The 19,093-nt window shown below is 46.1% G+C and overlaps 1 protein-coding gene across 4 annotated transcripts in view; it reads left to right on the forward strand.

Annotated features, from left to right (window-relative positions):
- Nucleotides 1-14,756, forward strand: part of CD44 (CD44 molecule (IN blood group)) — a 91,545-nt gene extending 76,789 nt beyond the window's left edge. For all 4 annotated transcript variants that reach the window (XM_072791112.1, XM_072791113.1, XM_072791114.1 and 1 more), the window contains 3 exons: nt 2,208-2,279; nt 4,282-4,360; nt 11,574-14,756. In XM_072791112.1, the coding sequence (XP_072647213.1) occupies nt 2,208-2,279; nt 4,282-4,360; nt 11,574-11,778 (356 nt within the window). In that variant the 3' untranslated portion in view covers nt 11,779-14,756. The remainder of the gene's footprint in view (nt 1-2,207; nt 2,280-4,281; nt 4,361-11,573) is intronic.
- The last annotated feature ends 4,337 nt before the right edge of the window (nt 14,757-19,093 follow it).

The raw sequence follows: 19,093 nt of genomic DNA on the forward strand, positions 1-19,093 counted from the left end.
TTCTTGGGAAGAACGTGAGCTATCAGGAAAACAAAAGAGTTTGGGAAATGATAGGGAGTTATTATCAAAACGCATGCTCTCTAGAATCAAGAGACCCTAGCTACTCCAGGCGTGGTCCTTGAACATCTCCTAGGAGCTGGCTGGAAATGCAGAAGCGCCAGCCATCACAGACCTACTGAATCAAGGTCTGCATTTTAACTAGCCCTCCTCCCACACTGGGTGTTTTGTATGTGCACTGAAGTTTGAGAAGCTCTGTCCTAGACTGTTTTTCTCACAGTCGAGGCCAGTTGAATTATCTCTGTGCACGCGTCTCAGGTTGGATTCTCATCTCCAAATTACAGTGTCAAGTGTCCGTCTTTGCGGGGCTTGCTTTCCCAGCCGGCCCTCCCCTGGCTGGATTTGTAGACCTCTAGGGTGCAAGGTGAGGCCTGCCATATCTCGTCCATCTTCTCTGTCTTTTGCTTGAAGTGAGAATCAGGTGGGCGGGAGCGGCCTCTTTTGTTTGACTCCTATGCAGGTGTGTATTGTTCAAGTAGGAGGTTTCATCTTGTACACACACCCAGATCTTTCCTTGCTGGGAGCGCTTTTTTTGAAAACCAAAATAAAGAGATTATGATCCATTAGTGGCCTCCTTTTCAAATATCAAAGGCTGCTATGAGTCAGAGAAAGACCAGGGAGAGTGCCTATACCACTTAGGTGGTTTTCAAGCCCAAAGATCTCCAGTGTAGATGGCCAACATCCCATGACCCGTGCAGGTAAAGACGTGCCAATGACCAAGGGCCCTGGGGGGCAGCTAGGAAAAGCATCTTGGACTCCTTCTGGGGTTTGCCAAGTACAAGGCCAGTGTCAAAGTGGCATGAGGTGTGTGGAATGGCCAGAGGTCTGGTAAGAATGTGTTTTGTTCCATTTTGAGTTTAACGAAAACAGCAGATTGGCCTATCCAAAATAAACCACCGTCATCAGAAATTCACTGTCCACTGTCTGAAGTTTGGCCCTCCACAGACATCTTCATTTAATTCAAGCCTGTCCATCTCCATCCATTGCTTAGCCACGCAGACTGCCCTGATTTGCTTTTTCTTCCCTTGGTAGACTTTAGAATTTTGTAGCAGGCCCCCCATTGGTAGGCAGGAACAAGTTCCTTTCTGTGGGATATTTTCACATTTTGTTTTGAAGCCAGGGAGGAAGCATAAAAAACACAAACAAAAAACCCAAGCTTTACCTTAGGTGAGTCTCTTCACGAGATGTCTTAGAAATTTTTAAAAGAAACTTTAAAAGAAAAACATGCTTCCCTCATTTTGATGAGCCTCCCAGGCGGAGCTGTGGATTTTTTGTCTTCTGACGCGTCCTTCCAGTTTGAGATGCTTCATTTGTTCCCTTACTTTGTTTTGTGGCAGTAGAAGATATTTATTCCTCTGAAAACTGGGCATGTTTCAATAGCACATTAGCAAGGGACTCCAAGAGGGTGATTTATTTCTGGACAGAAAGGGCCTTTGCCCCCCCTAAACCCTTAATTCTTAATATTTATTTTCACATCTGTGAATACACAGATGCGATCGTTAGATTTGCTTTGGACTTTCTGGAGCATTTGAATCGTCTAGAGATCTTCGTTAAAATGAAGATTCTGATTCAGTAGGATTGGGATGAGGCCTGAGATCCCGTTTTCCTAGCAGGCGCCCACGTGATGCCTGTGCTGCTGGTCCAGGGACCATGCTCTGAGTGGCAAGGTCCTAAATCAGAGCTAGCACGGAGCAACTACACCCAGTTCCCATTCTTGTGTGCTTCTGTACACCTCTGTGAAATTATGGTGAAGTGGATTTTATCCTTATCCCTATTTTCTGAATGAGAAAGCTGAGACCTGGAGAGAGTAGCCTGAATGTCACTAGCAAGAGGTGGAGGTAGGACTTGAATCCAGGGCTGCCGGGCTCTGGAGCCCAAGGTCTTAAACACTACATAGTGCCGCTGGCGAGAATTCTCATGTTCTTCATGAAAAATGACATCTCCAGATGTTGGCCTTTATCAAACCAACTTTTCTGGGGAGGTATCTCTCGTGTAATACTTTATAAATGTCCGTGGCTTGGATCTAGAAAATAGCTTCGCAGTGATGCAGAACAGAAGAGAGGTTGGCCCTGCGTGCTGTTGTGTAAGGAACTCGTAGTTGTGCATTCCAAACTTTTGGTTGAGAGATGTTGGGTTTTTTTCCCCCTTAGGACACTCAAGTGGAAGTCAAGAAGGTGGTGCAAACACAACCTCGGGTCCTATGCGGAAACCTCAAATCCCAGGTAAGTTTCAAACTGTGCAGGACAAAAAAAAAAAAAAAAAAGAAAAGAGGATACTGAAAAAGCACATTCTTTGCAAGCTAAAGAGGGAATGAGAGCATTTGGTAGGAAAGAATGGAACTTTCTTTCTTCCGGGTCCCCAAAACTGAATGAGCTAACCTTCAGACCTGTCCCCGGCCTGTCCCAAAGAGGTGGCATGTGAGTCGCTAAAGCTTCCTTCCCATGGCAATGATCTACCACCCAAGGGACTCTGTGCCACACCCCAGGTCCTGCCTCTCTCGGCCCGGTTTCTCCTTTATGTCTGGGCTGGGGGGTGAAGCATACAGCTTTCCTCTCCCATTGCAGGCAGTGAGGAGCTACAAGGGCCGTGTGTGGGGGGTGGCATAAGAACATTCTTCTGGCCCCAAACTACTGTTTCTCAAGTGACAGTCTTTACAGATCCAGACAGAGGAAGGTGTCTGAATGAGTCCCAGCGCGCGGTCGGAGGGCTGGGCCACCCCGCTCTCCTGAGCACCAAGATTTAAGGCACTCGAGGCAAATTCTTTATTTGACTTGGGCTCAAAACTGAGCATTTCTAAGGAGTGGGATTACAAAGAAGAAAGGGTTTTCCTAGGGTTGTAAATTCTCTTTTCAACTTTACCCCCTCTTCAGAGGCCTCCGAGCTGAGCCTCCCTCGGGGAGAGGGAAGAATGTAGGGGGCACCTCACCCCCTTGCCTCAGCTTGCCTGAGCACAGCTGGAATGGGAGCCAGTGGGAGAGGGGGTGGTGGAGAAGCAATCTGCAATGTTCTTCCCAGCTCCAGTGAGAGCGAACGGGAGAGACCAGAGCAAAGGATAAAATGGGTCCACCTGCCTCCACCTCCCTCCCCGAACTCACCTAACCAGGTGGAGGCCAGGCAAACGCGGTCCTGAGCAGGACAGGGGAGGAAACCCAAGACTCCCAAAGGGGAAAGGACAATCAGTGCCTCCCTATCCTTCTTGGTGCTTGAGCTCCAGCTCATTGCACAGATAGACAACCCAGCTGGCAAGAGAATCCATCCACGTTGCCAAGTCATATTTTCATCCTCTTACAGCTTGATTGTAAAACCTGTGTCTAACATGTCAGCAGCCCACAAGTGATACACGATAATTGGAGACATTTGAGAGAATGCAAACCAAAGGACCAAAGTGTAAATCATTTATTAGCTGCCTCGCCGTCCCGAAATGCCATGGTTACCATTTTCATAGGTGTCCTTCCCACCATTTTAAAATGTAACTTACATACAAAAATGGAAGTAGGCCGCACATGCTGTTTAGGAAACCACCACCCCTCCCAGCTGGTTGCCCACAGCTTCGAACATCAGTAGATCTTCTCCTGCTCTCGCAGTGCAGAATAGGGTGGGTGTACCCTAATTTGTGGAACTGATCCCTTCCTCCCGTATGAGGTTGTTTCCAACTTTTACTATGATAAATAGCGCGGCAATGAACGTCTTCGTAACAAATTCTGAGGTCTTATAAATTCCCAAAAGCGGGATTCAAAAGGATGCACATTTCGAAGGAGTTTTGCCAAATGACCCCCCACACACCCAGCTGAACATGCAAAAAGCTCAGCCCTCCATGGGGGTGTCCTCTTCCCACCCATTGTGCATGGCCCCCATTTGAGTTTCTTAATAAAACACAAGGTGGGTGCTCTTATATAGGAGAGGCATGTTCCTTTTGAGGGAAACATAAATTCCCTTTAGTCTCCCTAATAATATTGCGCCAAAGGCAGTTACAAGTTTCTACAGGTCATTCCACGCTTTTTTGGAGACATGCTTCTCCTGGAGGAACTTGAAAATCCTGACTAGTGATAAGAGTTTAAAACAAGAGGCCTGTTGGGCAGACACCTAGAGCAGAGTTGTTCTAGCATTTTCTGCTGGTCGGCAGGGCCACTTGGCCAGACCCATCTGTAGTACATAAAGTACATTTCTGTTTTTACAAAGTGTATTTCCCAAGCTCACAGGTGTCTTTTGGTTCCCTCTCACCAGAATGGCTCATCATCTTGGCCTCGCTCCTGGCCTTGGCTTTGATTCTTGCCGTTTGCATCGCTGTCAATAGTCGAAGAAGGTAAGGGGGTGCGCTCGGGGCCTTCGCTTTGGAAGGACGTCACTTCTATGTGGGCTCCATGGACCTGCTACTCAGAGTGCAGCCCTGGCACCAGCAGCCCCAACACCCTGGAAACTTGTTAAAAATGCAGAATCTCAGGCCCTACCCGGATATCTTATGTCAGAGTCTGTGTTTTGATGAGATCCCGGGGACTTGTGAGCATGGTACAGTTTAAGAAGCCCTGCTCTGGCACCTTCTTTAGATAAAAGAGACATTGTGATTATTTGGACCATCACTTTTAAATAGTGTTGAATCTTTGGAGGTTCTTAATTTTTTCAGAGTTAAGCCCATGGAGATGCTATCTGCTGAAAGTTATAAAATATCTCACTGGGGATGGGGGGCACCTGGGTGGCTCAGTGGTTGAGCATCTGCCTTTGGCTCAGGTTGTGACTCCGGGGTCCTGGGATCAAGTCCCACATCAGGCCCCCCTGCAGGGAGCTTGCTTCTCCCTCTGCCTGTGTCTCTGCCGCTCTCTGTGTGTCTCTCAGGAATAAATAAAATATTAAAAATATATATATATATCACTGGGAAGGCACAAAAGTATGCACTCCTTCATTGACTGATTAAACAATATTTAGTAAGTGCATTCACAATGTGCAAAAACACCATATAAAGATCTAGGCATTGGTCATCTCCTTTAGCCTGTCTGTGGCCCATGGAACCTTGTAGAACGCTTACCCGAAATAGGTGTTGGGTATCTGTGGTTTTTTATTGTTTGTTTGTTTTTTGCAATGATACTAATTTATATTTTCTGGAAACTGTAGTTGAAAGGATTCAGGTTGTTGCTTAGGAAGAGCTCCCCAACAGTAAGGTCTATGAAATGATGAAGAACTTTCCTTAGAAGTGTCTGACTAAAGACAGTCCAACCGGGCATGGGATGTCTTCATATCCTCAGAGGTCCCTCTCTCTCCTCACCTCAACCACGGCCTGTCATGTTGGAAATTATTTAAATAGTACTGGGCCTGACTGAGCCAGTGACCAGGCTCCAGATGTAACGCCACCTAAGTGAAATAAGAGAAAACCTCATTCTAGCAACTGAGGACGTGAATTTTGACAGGGCATTCCAAAGGGTGAGTCTAAGTTTCCTGTTCGAGATGCTCTAAAGGTACACTGCTTTCCTCTGAGCGTATGCAGAGGAACATTCAACCTTTTATAAATGTCCCTGGAACTTGCTTCCTACAAGGCAAAAGAATCCTACTTCCAAGTAGGGCTCTCTTTATTGTATCACTAGATCATCTAACATGCCAGAAGGGGCCCCTCGGTTGGGGAGAGGACCCAGAGAACATGCTAGAATCCTTCTTGTTGGCTTTTGGACATCACCGGCTAATTCTCAGGCCATGTGTCACGCATCTGCAGGATCTCTGATTATCCGAGGACATCAGATAGTGTCACTTAACCCTTGTGCAAGTTAGGGCTACACCAAAGTCAAATAGCTGTTGCTATCTATACCTATGAGAGAATAATAAAAAAATCACTCATGATAGCCAACTGTATGAGGAACGAAAATTAGGAAAAGAAATCTGAAAGACCTCCTAGAAGGCTCCTGTGACGGAATGGAAAGAGCTTTTTGTTTGGCTGATTTAGATAATGTGGCTTGAGGGAGCCCTTACAAAGAGTCTTTATACTTTCCCCCAGCCTTCTGGTCTTCTCTTAGGTTACTTTTGCTCAATGACAGATGAATTTCCAGTTGTTGGAAATGAGTCCTTTTGTTCCAGGGCCTAGACTGCACCCCTTCTGCTCGCCTATCCAGTCCATAAGCTTTGCACACGTCGTCATAGAAACATTGGCCCCAGATGCCGACCATGGGGGCGATTCCTCCGGGAAGCATCTCAGCTGTCCCCGAGAGCAGCTGGAGTCTGCACAGCGGGGCTTGTTTTCAGCACCCCCACCCCGGTCGCCCTCCACCCTGCCAGCCCGGGGCTGCACACCCTCAGCCCAAGACCAGTGGTCACCCTGGCGACAAGCAAACAGGGACACGCGAGATCCGACACAGTGAGGATCTCACCAGGAGAGTAGCTGCTCGGACGCCCTGAGTGACCACGTGCTGGTTTGATAATCGAAAACACATTTGCCACGCAGCTGAGGGGTGGCTAAGGGCGGCTCGGGCCTCTCGGCACCTGCTGCGTTTCCGAGGCCGCAAGCCCATTTCTAATCCTCTTGAAAGGCTGGGGCCTTTTCCGCTGCAAATATGACATTTTAGAGAGATCCAGCATCCTATTTTCATGAAAGAAAGTTTGGTGGAAAATGAGGCTCTATGGCCAGCTTCCGTTTATTCAGCAAACATCTTTTCAGTGAGCTCCTGTGATCGCAGCGGGCGAGGGAGAAGAGATTAAAAATGGGAAGGGTGCCAGCCCGGCCCAGAGGGACCTGGAGGGGCAGCAGCAGCACTGACCGGTTGGATCGGAGTCTGCAGATGTTTATTGATGAGATACTCTGGGCCGGGTACTGGTGTAGGAACTTAGGTTAGAAGATAAGAGTGGGTGGGTGAGGGGGCCGCCTGGGTGGCTCCATTGATTAAGCTCAGGTCATGATCCCAGGGTCTGGGATTGAGCTCCACTTCAGGCTCCCTGCTCAGTGGGGAGTCTGCTTCTCTCTCCCTCTGCTGCTCCTCCCCACTTGTGTTCTCTCTCTCTCTCAAATAAATAACTAAAATCTTTTACAAAACAAAACCAGGGGCACCCTGGGTGGCTCAGCAGTTTAGCGCCTACCTTTGGCTCAGGGCGTGATCCTGGGGTCCCGGGATCAAGTCCCACATCGGGCTCCCTGCATGGAGCCTGCTTCTTCCTCTGCCTCTCTCTCTCTCTCTCTCTCTCTCTGTGTGTGTGTGTGTGTGTGTGTTTCTCATGAATAGATAAATAAAATCCTTTTTTTTTTTTTTAAAGATTTTTTATTTATTTATTCATGATAGAGAGAGAGAGGCGGGGGGCGGGCAGAGACACAGGCAGAGAGAGAAGCAGGCTCCATGCACCGGAAGCCCGACGTGGGATCCGATCCCAGGTCTCCAGGATCGCGCCCTGGGCCAAAGGCAGGCGCCAAACCGCTGCGCCACCCAGGGATCCCTAGATAAATAAAATCTTAAAAAAAAAAAAGGTGAAAGTGGAGAAGCAGCCACTGAAATGCTGTGCGAGGCCTGACCACAGGCTTCCAGGACAAAGTGATGAGTTGTGCATCGTAAAGATGCTGATTTAGGGGTCCTGCTATTTCTTTAGGTTTTCCCATCCCTGGGATACCCCACACCATCTTTCCTTGATATTCATAACCAGGGTCCTTGAATTTCAGCTTTCCAATGGAAATCCTACTTCCTTCCATTTCCTTAAGAGCAGACAGTTGTCTTAGGAGTCAGTTGAGTTGGTAGGTATCGGATGAGGCCCAAGAGGTGCCTTTCCCCTAAGGAATTGATCTGATTCTATGAAAAGGAGAAAAAAAAATGTGAGGACCTTACGAGGGGAGGTTTCACAAGACAGGAATGATTCAGGGATGTCACTATATTGGTTGTACAGAAAAGGCTTTCACCAGGGCTTAATGGGAATGGGAATAATCATCCTTTCTGTGCACCCTGGAGGGCCTTCATTCCCTCCCCTGCTCTGCAGGTCCCCTCTGTAAAACTCCATGGTTTGGAAATGCCATCCTTCTCCTAAGCATCAGCCAGGCTTATCGCAGTCTGTCTTCAGCCAGCCTTGTTCCGTCCTCTGGAACAGAGCTGTCCAATAGAACTTTCGGCGACAATGGAAAGGTTTTACGTCTGCACCAGCACACAACCACTAACCACTTGTGGCTCCTAAGCCCTTGAAATGTGGCTGAGTCTGAGTGAAGAGGTGAATTTTGAACCTCGTTCACTTTTCACTGGCTTGCATTTCAATAGCCACCTGGGGCCGGTGGCTCCCACGTTGGGTGGCACAGCTCTGACCCAATGCAACATAAATTTCTCTAAAGATCTTTAGGGATTGTCAGGCAGAAAAGACATAAAGAGTGGTTGTTAAGTTACTCCCCCAAATTTTCCGAGATAAATTCCTCCATGCCCTGAACGTGTGTTACCTGGTTTCTCACCCACCCCGCCTGCCCACCCTCTCCTGGTGAGACTCCAGGATGGCTCCCTCCCACATCACATGGTCACTGCTCGGCTGATGGATGCCTGAGATTTGAGGAGACAAGGGGCGAAGAGGGGATGCAGTTTGGTAGAGATCTCTGACCTTTGGAGTCAGAGAGTCTAAGTTGCAGATACCCCATTTATTGCCCTAACCAGCCGCGTGGCCTCAGACGATCCCTTTCACTTCCTGGACTCAGTCTCTGTTTTATATAATGAAGAGGTTGGCTAGGCGACGTCTGAAGTCCCCTCAGCTCTGGTGTTCTTTCTGAAAATCCTATAACTAAGGAGAATGGAAAAATGAGAACTTGTCTTTTAAAAGTACTCATGAATGCATCTGAGGTGGTGACCCCATGGAGATTCGGGGAGAATGGTGCTCTCAGAGAGGCATGGGGGCTCCACATCCCTTCCTCGTACCTCGCCCCATGTATCTCTTCCATCTGGCTGTTCCTGGGTTATGTCCTTTTGTAATAAACTGGTGATGTCGTGAGTTAAAAGATAAAAGGACTCATTAAGGCCCTGGAGCAACACATACTGGGCTGGTTATTTGTGAGAATCATCCTGTCCCTCTGAAGGAACTCAGATAACAGAGACACATGAATCCAAAGGGAAATGGGGGCAGGACAAACCCAACCAGGGCATTTCTGAGCGCTGCGGGTTCCCTGTCACCCACTTTTAAAATCAGCTCTGTTGAGCCTAAAGAGCACGAATCCCCCACCCCACCCACCCAGGCACCAACATTTTATTTTTATGATTGTTAGTGTCTTTTCTACAATATGTCATTCGACTTCTAAACTACCCTCAGGTCAGCAAATGGGAATTGCTTTAATAAGATATTTTCCCTCCAAAGAACACCTGAGATACCGTTTGAGAATTTGAACTAAAACGAGCAGACTTCCACCTTCGGCCTCCTGGGCCATCTTCATGGTAAATATAACGACTGCGTGGAGGCAGCCAGGGCAAACCAGCAAAAGCCAAACTCATATGGCTCTGGTTCTATGAACAACTACACGCTTTTTGAACATTTACTGCGTTCCAGATTCTGTCCCAAGTGCTCCTTCAAGGCCTTGGCTTCCCCACCCCATTTAGTAAGAGCAATAATAACAATAATAGACTCCCGTATCAGTGCTGGGTTTTGTTTCAAGGGCATCCCACAATCCAGTGAGGTTGGTGCTCTTCCTGGCCCCATATTATGGATAAGAAAACTGAGAGCCAGAGAGGTCAAATGAGTTGGTCCAGGCCCCACAGCGATAAGGCCTCAAAACCAAGCCTTCCCAGCCCCTACTCTGCACGGACTGTGCCCATAGTCCCAGCCCCGCAGATGTGCCCCAGAGGTCAAGCAGCCTTCCCTCCACCCCTCATCGAGCATCATGCCAGAGGAGACAGGATCTACCTCCTGTCGAGGAGGTATAATTTCTGTTTCCCCAAATAAGAGATTAAAGTTTATGGCCTTGGCAGTTCTAGAGGGAATGGCCCCTAATCATGAATAATAGAGTCTTTGTCTCTCTGAGTCCAAATATCCAGCGGCAAAGTGAACGATTCCGACTTCATGCTGTTTCCAGATCTCCAGATGGTTGGCAGCGTGAATAGAGCTGGGCAGAGTCCTGGCATCTGCTCAGAGAGGCGGAGATTTGAATATTGACTCCGTCTTCCTAGCTCTGTGACCCCAAGCTACTTATTAAACATTCCTGGACCTCAGTTTCCACTACTGTGTAACTAGAGTAACAGCTGCATCATGGGATTATTGTGAGGCTTTCATGAAGTTGTATTTAATGTGTCTGGCTTTGGGGAGGTGTCCAGTAAATGCCAGCCCATTTCCCCTCGTCCCCACCTTACTCGATGCCACGAGGCTCTGCAGCTTGGCTTCCATCTGACTTCTAGACGTGTGGCCGTGCCCATGTGACAGGATAGAGGAAACGTTGCAACAGGCTGGGGGTGGGGGGTGAGGCAATGCCCCAACAGCACTAAGACTTGGGGACGCGATCAAGGTCATGGGCTTCCATAGGAGACCTTCTGCATGCGCGCCTTGAGCAGGGTCCTGAGAAGCCTTGTGGGCACGGCGAATGCCTTTCCTTAGGGAGTGAAACCCCCCCGTCTATGCGAGTTACCCAGTGTTAGCCTATGAAAATCAGTATGGCCCCACTCTTCTAGAATAATATGAATAGGGTTTCCTTTTTCTCAAGCCATCCAGTAATAACCTCGATAAGGCCACCAAAGGGTCCACTGGGAGAGGAAGTTATGGGGCTTGGTTGAATTACACAAATCAGAATGATTTATAGTCATCATATCATATTCGTCGTTTATCCAAGTCTGCGGGAACTGCTAATGTGTCTAAAAAAGGCAAACATTGCCATTGCACAGGATGGGGAAGGAGAATTAGAACTTAGGAATCAGACATGGAAGGGCTTGAATCCCAATTCTTTTATTGCTTGCTGAATAACTGGGATAACTGAATTCTTGGAGCATAAGGATCTCTTCACCGGCCATAGGGGGACAGTACTAGCCCTGGCTTCCCAGAGTTGTGACCACGGATTCCCCAAATCCAGTGTGCATCCGAAACCCCTTGGGGACTTATTCAAACCACAGATATTAAACCCACTTCTAGGCTTCTCCACCTTAGTACATGTGGGGTCAGGCTGAGAAGTGTGCATTTCTAATAAGTTCATCAGTGATGCTTCTGTTGCTGGTTCAGGGACACACTCTGAGAAGCACGGATGAGTTACAGTCAGTCAGGTGAAACATGCTCAGGCTGGCCATGGAGAATGTCCCTGATGGGGCCCCTGGTGGCTCAGCGGTTGAACATCTGCCTTCGGCTGAGGGCGTGATCCTGGGGTCCCGGGATCAAGTCCCATGTCAGGCTCCCTGCATGGAGCCTGCTTCTCCCTCTGCCTGTGTCTCTGCCTCTCTCTCTCTCTCTCTCTCTCTGTGTGTGTGTGTGTGTCTCCCCCTGTGTCTCTCATGAATAAATAAATAAAATCTTAAAAAAAAAAAAGAAAACACTGTCGTGATGATGCTGATGGTGGTGACGACAGTGATGATGGTTTGAGTTATCAGGGCACCTTCTCATGTGACTTTTTTTTGAATCATTAGGTGTGGGCAGAAGAAAAAGCTGGTTATCAACAATGGCAATGGAGCAGTGGGGGACAGGAAGCCAAGTGGGATCAACGGAGAGGCCAGCAAGTCTCAGGAGATGGTGCACTTGGTAAACAAGGAACCCTCAGAGACCCCCGATCAGTATACGACAGCCGACGAGACACGGAACCTGCAGAACGTGGATATGAAGATTGGGGTGTAACCCCCACACTTGGTGACCTTGGAGAGAAATGGCAGTTGGAGACAGAATCATGGCAAGGAGCTGGGACACTTCACAGATGCAATGTGCTACTGATTGTTTCATTATTGGGGATCTTTTTTTAGTATAACATTTTCTACTTCTTTTTTTGTTTGTTTGTTTGTTTGGTTTTTTTTTGCATTTTGTTTTTTAAAGTCAGGTCCAATTTATAAAAACAGCATTGCTTTCTGAAATGAGGGCCCAATGGATAATCCACAAGAATTTGACTGTTCCAGTTCCCATCTAAAAGCCTCCACCCCCTAGGATGTGCTATGGACGGCTTCTAACAGAAGGCACATATACATCTTCTTGATCCCCCACCTTCCCTCCCTTCCCCCTCTCAGGCAACAACCACCTGCTAAGAACATCCCCCAGGGCTAAAAGGGATTGGTCCCTTGGGAGGATATTTAAATGGTACCACATGCCCCCTGCCCCTCCTGCAGCCCAATCCCTGGGCATTTCTTTCCAGTGGGGTAGGGGGTCGGAATGTACTGGTTACACATCCGCTTCTACAGACCATCTGGAAATTTTTCAGATGCTTCTGGGAAATACCCAAAAGGTGAAGCTATTTATCTGTAGGATGCTATTTATCTGTTTTTTTTGAAATATTAAACCCTGGAGGTCCTTTGATCGATATGATTTTTTTTTTTTTTGGTTACTTTGTCAGAGGCATAAAGGGTTTAAGCTGATTCATAATAAACATCTGTACTTTTTCCAACTTAACCCTTTGTGCTGTGATCCTTCAGCAAGGTCTGGTCCCCAGAAACTCATCAGGAAGTTGTGAGAAGGTCCTCCTTGAAAGTCTTCATCTCAGAGCCACTAAGCCCCCAGTCGGGCTCACTCAACCAAATCTCAAAGAAAATCAAGGAAGACAGTGCTATTTTATCTCTGGGGCTCCAAAGACTTTCTCCTGTCTTAGCACCAGAATTGCAAGGGGAGGAGCCTCAACTGCTTTTATGTGTTAATGGCCACCAGTGCTCTGCCCTGAAAGGCTAGGAAAAGTCACATTACATTGCATGACCTAACCTTTCGTGGCACAGATAGATACCAGTTCATAGATGCTGACCCTGTGAAATGATGTCCAAAAACAATATGAAAGTACCTTTTGAGTTCTTGTAATAAAAAGAAAAGCCAATGGAGATGAAAGAGAGCATAGATAGTAGCCAACTGATTCCCACAGGTTGGGGAAGAGAGGAGGCTGTGTAGATCCTGTTTGAGTATTTTTATGGCTGTATTTGTTTATACGTTAACAAGCCAGCTGTCTGTTCCCCATGCAGTTGTTACTCTGAATAGGTGAAGTGCCTGGGAAGTCCCTCAGAAGGTTACAGGCCTTCCCACCATTGGAATCTTAGCACCAGATAGGCAGGTTTATGACCAAATAAGAGAATAATAGCTTTATCCCTTGCTTGGCAAGTCCTCAGATTTTACTTATAAGTTCAGAAGTCCCATCGGCCCTGGAACTCCCAAAGAGGATTTGTAATAGAAGAAATTGAATCTATAAAGTAAGGACTCCTCTAAAACGAGCCCTCCTTCCTTATGCCCCCGTAAAAGGTCATCTGTTGCCTAAACCGATAGCTTTAACTGCTGATGTTGCTAGGACTAGAGAGAGAGAAGAAGGGAGGAGAAGGAGGAGGAAAAGAAAAAGAGGAAAGAGGAGGTAGGAGGAGGAGGAGGAAAAGAAGAAAATAGGTCCCACATAGGGCTGGGCTTATACATGGGGTAATTATGAAGGATCTGTTTTTAAAAGAGATGCCCACTTTCTGCACTCATTTCCAACTTCTGTTCTCCCCTATCCACCCTCATAACCTCCTCCCAATCATGATCTTTGAAAATTTCCTTCTCTTCTGTGAACTTCATTGGCCAGTGCCATATCCAGCTGTCTGGTTTTCTTTTTATTTTCAAGATGAAAAAAAGAAATGGACATATAGCCACTCTGTTTTACAGCCACTAGTGTCCAGGTGCTTCCTGCTTTCCAAGAGCTTTCCTGGGTCTGCTGCTGACACGCTCACTCCAGCTCTTTAGCCACTCCTGGATCAGGTTCAGGAGGGCTATGCTAGGCTCTATCTGTCCCCAGATTCTCTTTGGGGTCATGGATAGTCTTACAAATCTCACAGCTAAGGATGGTTTTCCTCTTCTAGACGTTTCCAATAAATAGGCTGAGATAGGTGATTATTTTCTGTTTTATTTTAGAATTTAATATGATCTTTCCTTTTATTATTGTTGTAGTCTCTCACTTGGATATACCTCTGTGTTCTCCAATAGCAATGGGAGAGGCCCAGAGCTTCCATCCCTTGGATGTAATACCCCTATAATATTGTCCAAAGTTCATGGAATAAAATGTATTCTCTCCCATTTGAAATAATGGTGTAATTCCATTAAGCCAAGAGCTTAAGGTGTAATTTTTCCTACAATTGTAAATCTTTTGTGTCTCCTGAGGGCTGCCTTTAAATTAGCATTGGGTGAAAATAAAAGGGGGCAAGAGACACCTTCTTATCCATATTTCGTAGATTCTAGCCTGGCAGAATGGATTTTTCCAGCAGAAACTCTCAAAGTTTTATATTGAGACCATGATACCAAGAACTGATTCCATAGCCAATGTTCATTCAATACTGGTACAGCAGAGGAGTGGGAGAAAGGAATCTCTGACTTCTCTAGAAATGTCAAGTGTACTTAAGTAGAAGAATAACATGGCCCATTTGCCTTTATGTAATAGGTATGCCTTTCTATAAATCACTTGTGTTGAGTTTTCAGAGAATAGCTCATTGTTCATGCATGTATAGTGACCATTTTTACTTCAATTTTTCACAGGACACCCTTCCTCTGATTTTTTGTATATTTATTGATGGACCAGTGATAATGAGGAAAGCATGATATGTATATTGCCCAGTTGAAAGCACTTATAGGAAAATACCAAAAGGCTACTATTAAAAGGTTAAAGCAAATGGACTCAGGAGTCTCTGATTTAAAGGGAATGGAAGTCTGGGAGGGGTACCACTGTGATTGTCTGGCAGTCTGGGCAATTTGGAACCACAAGGGTAAGTTTGTGAAGTGACTGAGGGCTTGAACTCATTTTTTTCTAAAAAGAGAAATCACATATACTTCTACCACTTGAGGGTCTTCTTTGGGAGAAAGTTTAATTTTCTATGGTAAACATGTGGTCCACGTGGCCTAAACTAAATAAGATATCTTGAAGTGTTAGTTCTTTAAAAGCCAAGAACTACTCCTGGATTTCCAGGTAAAGAGAGAAGAGGGAACATACTCACCTCCATTCTCTCATGCAGGCCTATGAAAAGACAATAAAGAGATATTCCAAAAAAGGTGTAAACCAGGGGGATCAAAGAAAATGGAAGAAGAGGCAATAGGAACAAAAATTTGAAGCTGGGAAGTGACGGTTCATTGGTAACCGAGCGAATCTGAGGAAGCTGAATCCTAAGCCAGCAGTGGGGAAGTTGAGACACAACTGCATTGGTGAAGCAGAACCCCCACCAAAGGCTCAGAAATTGGCAGCATTAGCTACCACTGGAATGTGCTAGAGAAGATGGGGCTAAAATTAGGAGGATGGCTTTGAAGTCTACTTAAGATGCAGTTAGAACTCCAAATCTCCCTCCTCACTCCAAGTAGCTGAGTGACTGTTGTTTTCCAATCCCAACCAATGACCAGTAGCCCACTCTCTAGAGAGGGCAAAACAGTCTCGGAGGGGCAACAAGGCATATCCAGTTGACATTAGAAATACCATGCTAAGAAGTAAAGCATACATAAGGAATGCTGAGACTCCCCTGCCCTTCCCCCAGCTTGGCTTCTAGAATGCCAGCACCAAGCAAGTACCCATCAGACAGAAGACCAATCTTTCTGGGGAATTTGATAAGCCTCAGAGAAAAGTCTAAAAATACTAACATGAGAGATCCTCCCCTAAGGAAATGGCTCAGTGATGATCACATCTCAAGCCCTGCCAGGCACACAGGACTCATAGCATCCGGGGGCTCCCTCTTAAACATCAGAAGTAGAGATGATTCACAGAGAAGAAAACCTTTAAAAACGTCATTACTAACCTCCTTAAGATAAGAGGAGATAGTGTATCAATGAAACAAGAACACAACACTAGCATATAAAGGAACACTGAGGGAACACCTACAAAAGAGGAGCTCTTTAAACTCAAAAGCACAAATTAAAAAATAAACTCAGTAGGAGATTTGGAACGTGATGTTGAAGAAATATCCCAGAAAAGAGAGCAAAAAATAAGCAAAGGAAACAGAGGAGAAAAGATACAAATAGGGAACCACTCTAGAAAATCTAGCATGTGAATAATAGGAGTTTCAGAAAGAAAAAAACAGAAAATTAAGAGAAAGGATTCATTCAAGAATAAATCAACAAGGTTTCCCAGAGTTGAAGAATATGAATATTTAGATTAAAAGGACCAAGTGAATGCCCACCACAATGGATGAAAACAGACCCACACTAAAGCGCATCATCTTAAAAATGCATCGCAATTGAGGCAAAGAGACTACTTGATAAGCTTCTGGAGAGGGAAAATTGACAATACAGAGGATTAAGAATCAGAATAGAACCAGACTCCTCAACAGCCACACAGAAGACCATGAAACAGTACCCTCAAAATTCTGAAAGAAATATTTCCCAGCTAGAACTCAACTTGGGCTAACCCACAACTTAAGAGAAAGGGTAGCATGAATGTGTTCCAAATATGTATTGTCTCCAAAACTACCCACCCATTTTTAGGCAACTCTCACAGGATGTACTCCATCAAAACAAGGGAGTTACCCAGAAGGAGGAAGGCATGAGATTCAGAAAGCAAAATAGAGGGAATTCCTGTAATGATGAAACAGGGAGATCCCGCAACGGTAGCCGCACAGCAGCTCTAGGGCACAGCCCGTCCAAACTGAAGTATTGACAATAAATGAATTGACCTCTAATGAAGAAGAAAATGACATTTTTGGTTCTAGCAGTTAGCTGTTGGTGCATTAAAAACTACTCCGAAAATGCAGGAACTTAAAACAACAAACATTTATTATTTCTCAGGAGCTTGCCCCTTGACTGGGTGCTGCCGCGGATCCAGGCAGAGCTCAGCTGGGCATGATTGTAGTCACATGTGTGTCTGTGTTCACAAACAAGTCAGCTAGAATCTGTGATGGTTCACCTGGGATGGCTGGGAAGATGGGGGCGGGGAGGGCTCTCTTTCTATGTGTCCCTCACATGCCCCAAGCTGTCTAATCTAGGCTTGACGGGGATGCAAGTGACGGTAGTTGCCCACAAGGCTTCCCCCAGCCTAGACCTGGAGCTGGCTCTCATCATTCCACCATATAGACAATGCAAGGGCAGCTCAGACTTAAGGGATGGAAAACAGATTTTACCCCTTAATGGGAGGAGCTGCAAAGTCACATTGCAAAAAGTGTGGTTACAAGGAGGCCAATGATCAGGGTCACTAGTGTAATCAATCTGTGACTGATATGTTGAACGGTTCTTGTACTTGAGGGCACCTCTCATGTTTACGCTTATGTGCACATGCCATTTTGGCCATGTGGGCAAGAGCATTAATTTAGAAAACCATCAATGACATATATAAATGCCATGTTTATTGGGAAAGAAAGGAGCTGGGACCTGTGTGAATCTCCGCTCCAGAAATTGTCTGAAACAGTAGACAGAGAATGAGATTTGGAATCAGACAAACTTGGGTTTTAATCCTGACTCTACCACTTAACTGCAACCCTGTTCACACATCTTAGACACTTCGAGTCTTAGTTTTCTTATCTGTAAAAGAAGGACAAAAAAAACCTCCATGGGGCTGCTCTGAGGATTAAATGAGGTAATAGTACCTGGGAGGGCCTGACATATATCAGGCCCATGAAAATATCAATTCCTAGGTGAATATTAATTCACCTCCCTCATGCACAGTAGGCACTTAACTTCTCTCTTCGCCATCACCTCCGGTTTCCAGAACTCTAATCAGCTTTTAAGCTATTAACTTAGGATGCTTAGAACCAGAATATTTTGGACTCGAAGGCTCTTTGATTTCCATAGAAAGGTTTTTTTGGTTCCAAAGTCAGACTAAAGAGCAAGGAGTCCAGGTAGCAGATTAGTTGGCATCCCTTGATGAAACCTTGGCCATTCAAGCAGTGGCTGTGGATTAACCAAAGTTGCAGCTCCACCCACGGCTTTGATCAAGATGTCCAGAAAGTTGCCTCAACACGCTCCCAACCAGGCTGAGCCCCTTCCCCTCCCAGAGCCACCCCTTTACCTGGTCCAGGTGTCATTGAAGCAGGTCTTATTCCGCACCTAATTAATTGCCCCATGGGGCCTGTCTTTTCCACAAGACAGCAAGCCTGAAGGCAGGACTCAGCTCTGTATCTCCAGTGCACAGCAGAAGGCCGAGATCAATAATGGCCTCAAAAGTTACCCTCTACTGAGCACTTATAGACTCCTGGATTTACACACCTTTGAGTTGTTCCTATAACCCATGAAGGGGAATTCATATCCTGATTTAAATAGGTGAGGCAGAGAAGTTAATTATTGTCCTTAAGATACACAAGTAAAAAGGAGTAGAAGCTGGAATGGAGCTCAGCTCTGTCCAGGGCCTCTGACCTAACATGCTTTGTTGCCTGTAGTCAGAAGTCTGGTAAACTGAACTTGTCAGAGTTAGGAGGTCATCTCCAAATGCTGCAAACCAGGTCAGCGTGCCCTCATCCTCTGGGCCTGGTGGGACTGAAGGAGGCTTCCAGAAACCACAGGAAGGGCTTGGGAATGAGTAGGTGAAGATACACTCACCATTTAGGCCAGATTGGTGATAGAATTAATTTAGGAAACTGTATACAACCTCATAGATGCTTAGTTTACTGGAAGGAGAAGAAGCAGGTCCTATGTAAATAAGATTTTTGCCATGCTGCCTGGGCAAAGGGTCAGGGGAGCAGGAAGTCTGGCTGAGCCATCCTTCTTTCTTAATATCTAGCACCCAGCCTCCAGCCCCATTTCTTGCCTGTGTTGACATCTGGTCTTCAACACTGGTGGTTTGCCCATCAGGGCTCCCCATAACCCGCCTCCTCAACCCACTCCCTCAGGCTTCCAGACTGCTTGCCTCATCATGTGATGACTACTGTTTTCCAGAAGTCTAGTCCAAACCACTTCCTCTTTCCTCACTCTTACAGAAGAATGGCAAGAAACTCAGGAATGGCAGCTAAAATTTAGTCAGAAAATGGTCTTTAAAATAAAATTCTGAGCACAAACCTAAGCCCTAACACTTACCCTCTATGTGACCTTAAGTGCATTTTTG

The sequence above is a fragment of the Canis lupus genome, chromosome 21, assembly GCF_048164855.1.
Source record: "Canis lupus baileyi chromosome 21, mCanLup2.hap1, whole genome shotgun sequence".
Classification (NCBI taxonomy): Eukaryota; Metazoa; Chordata; class Mammalia; order Carnivora; family Canidae; genus Canis; species Canis lupus.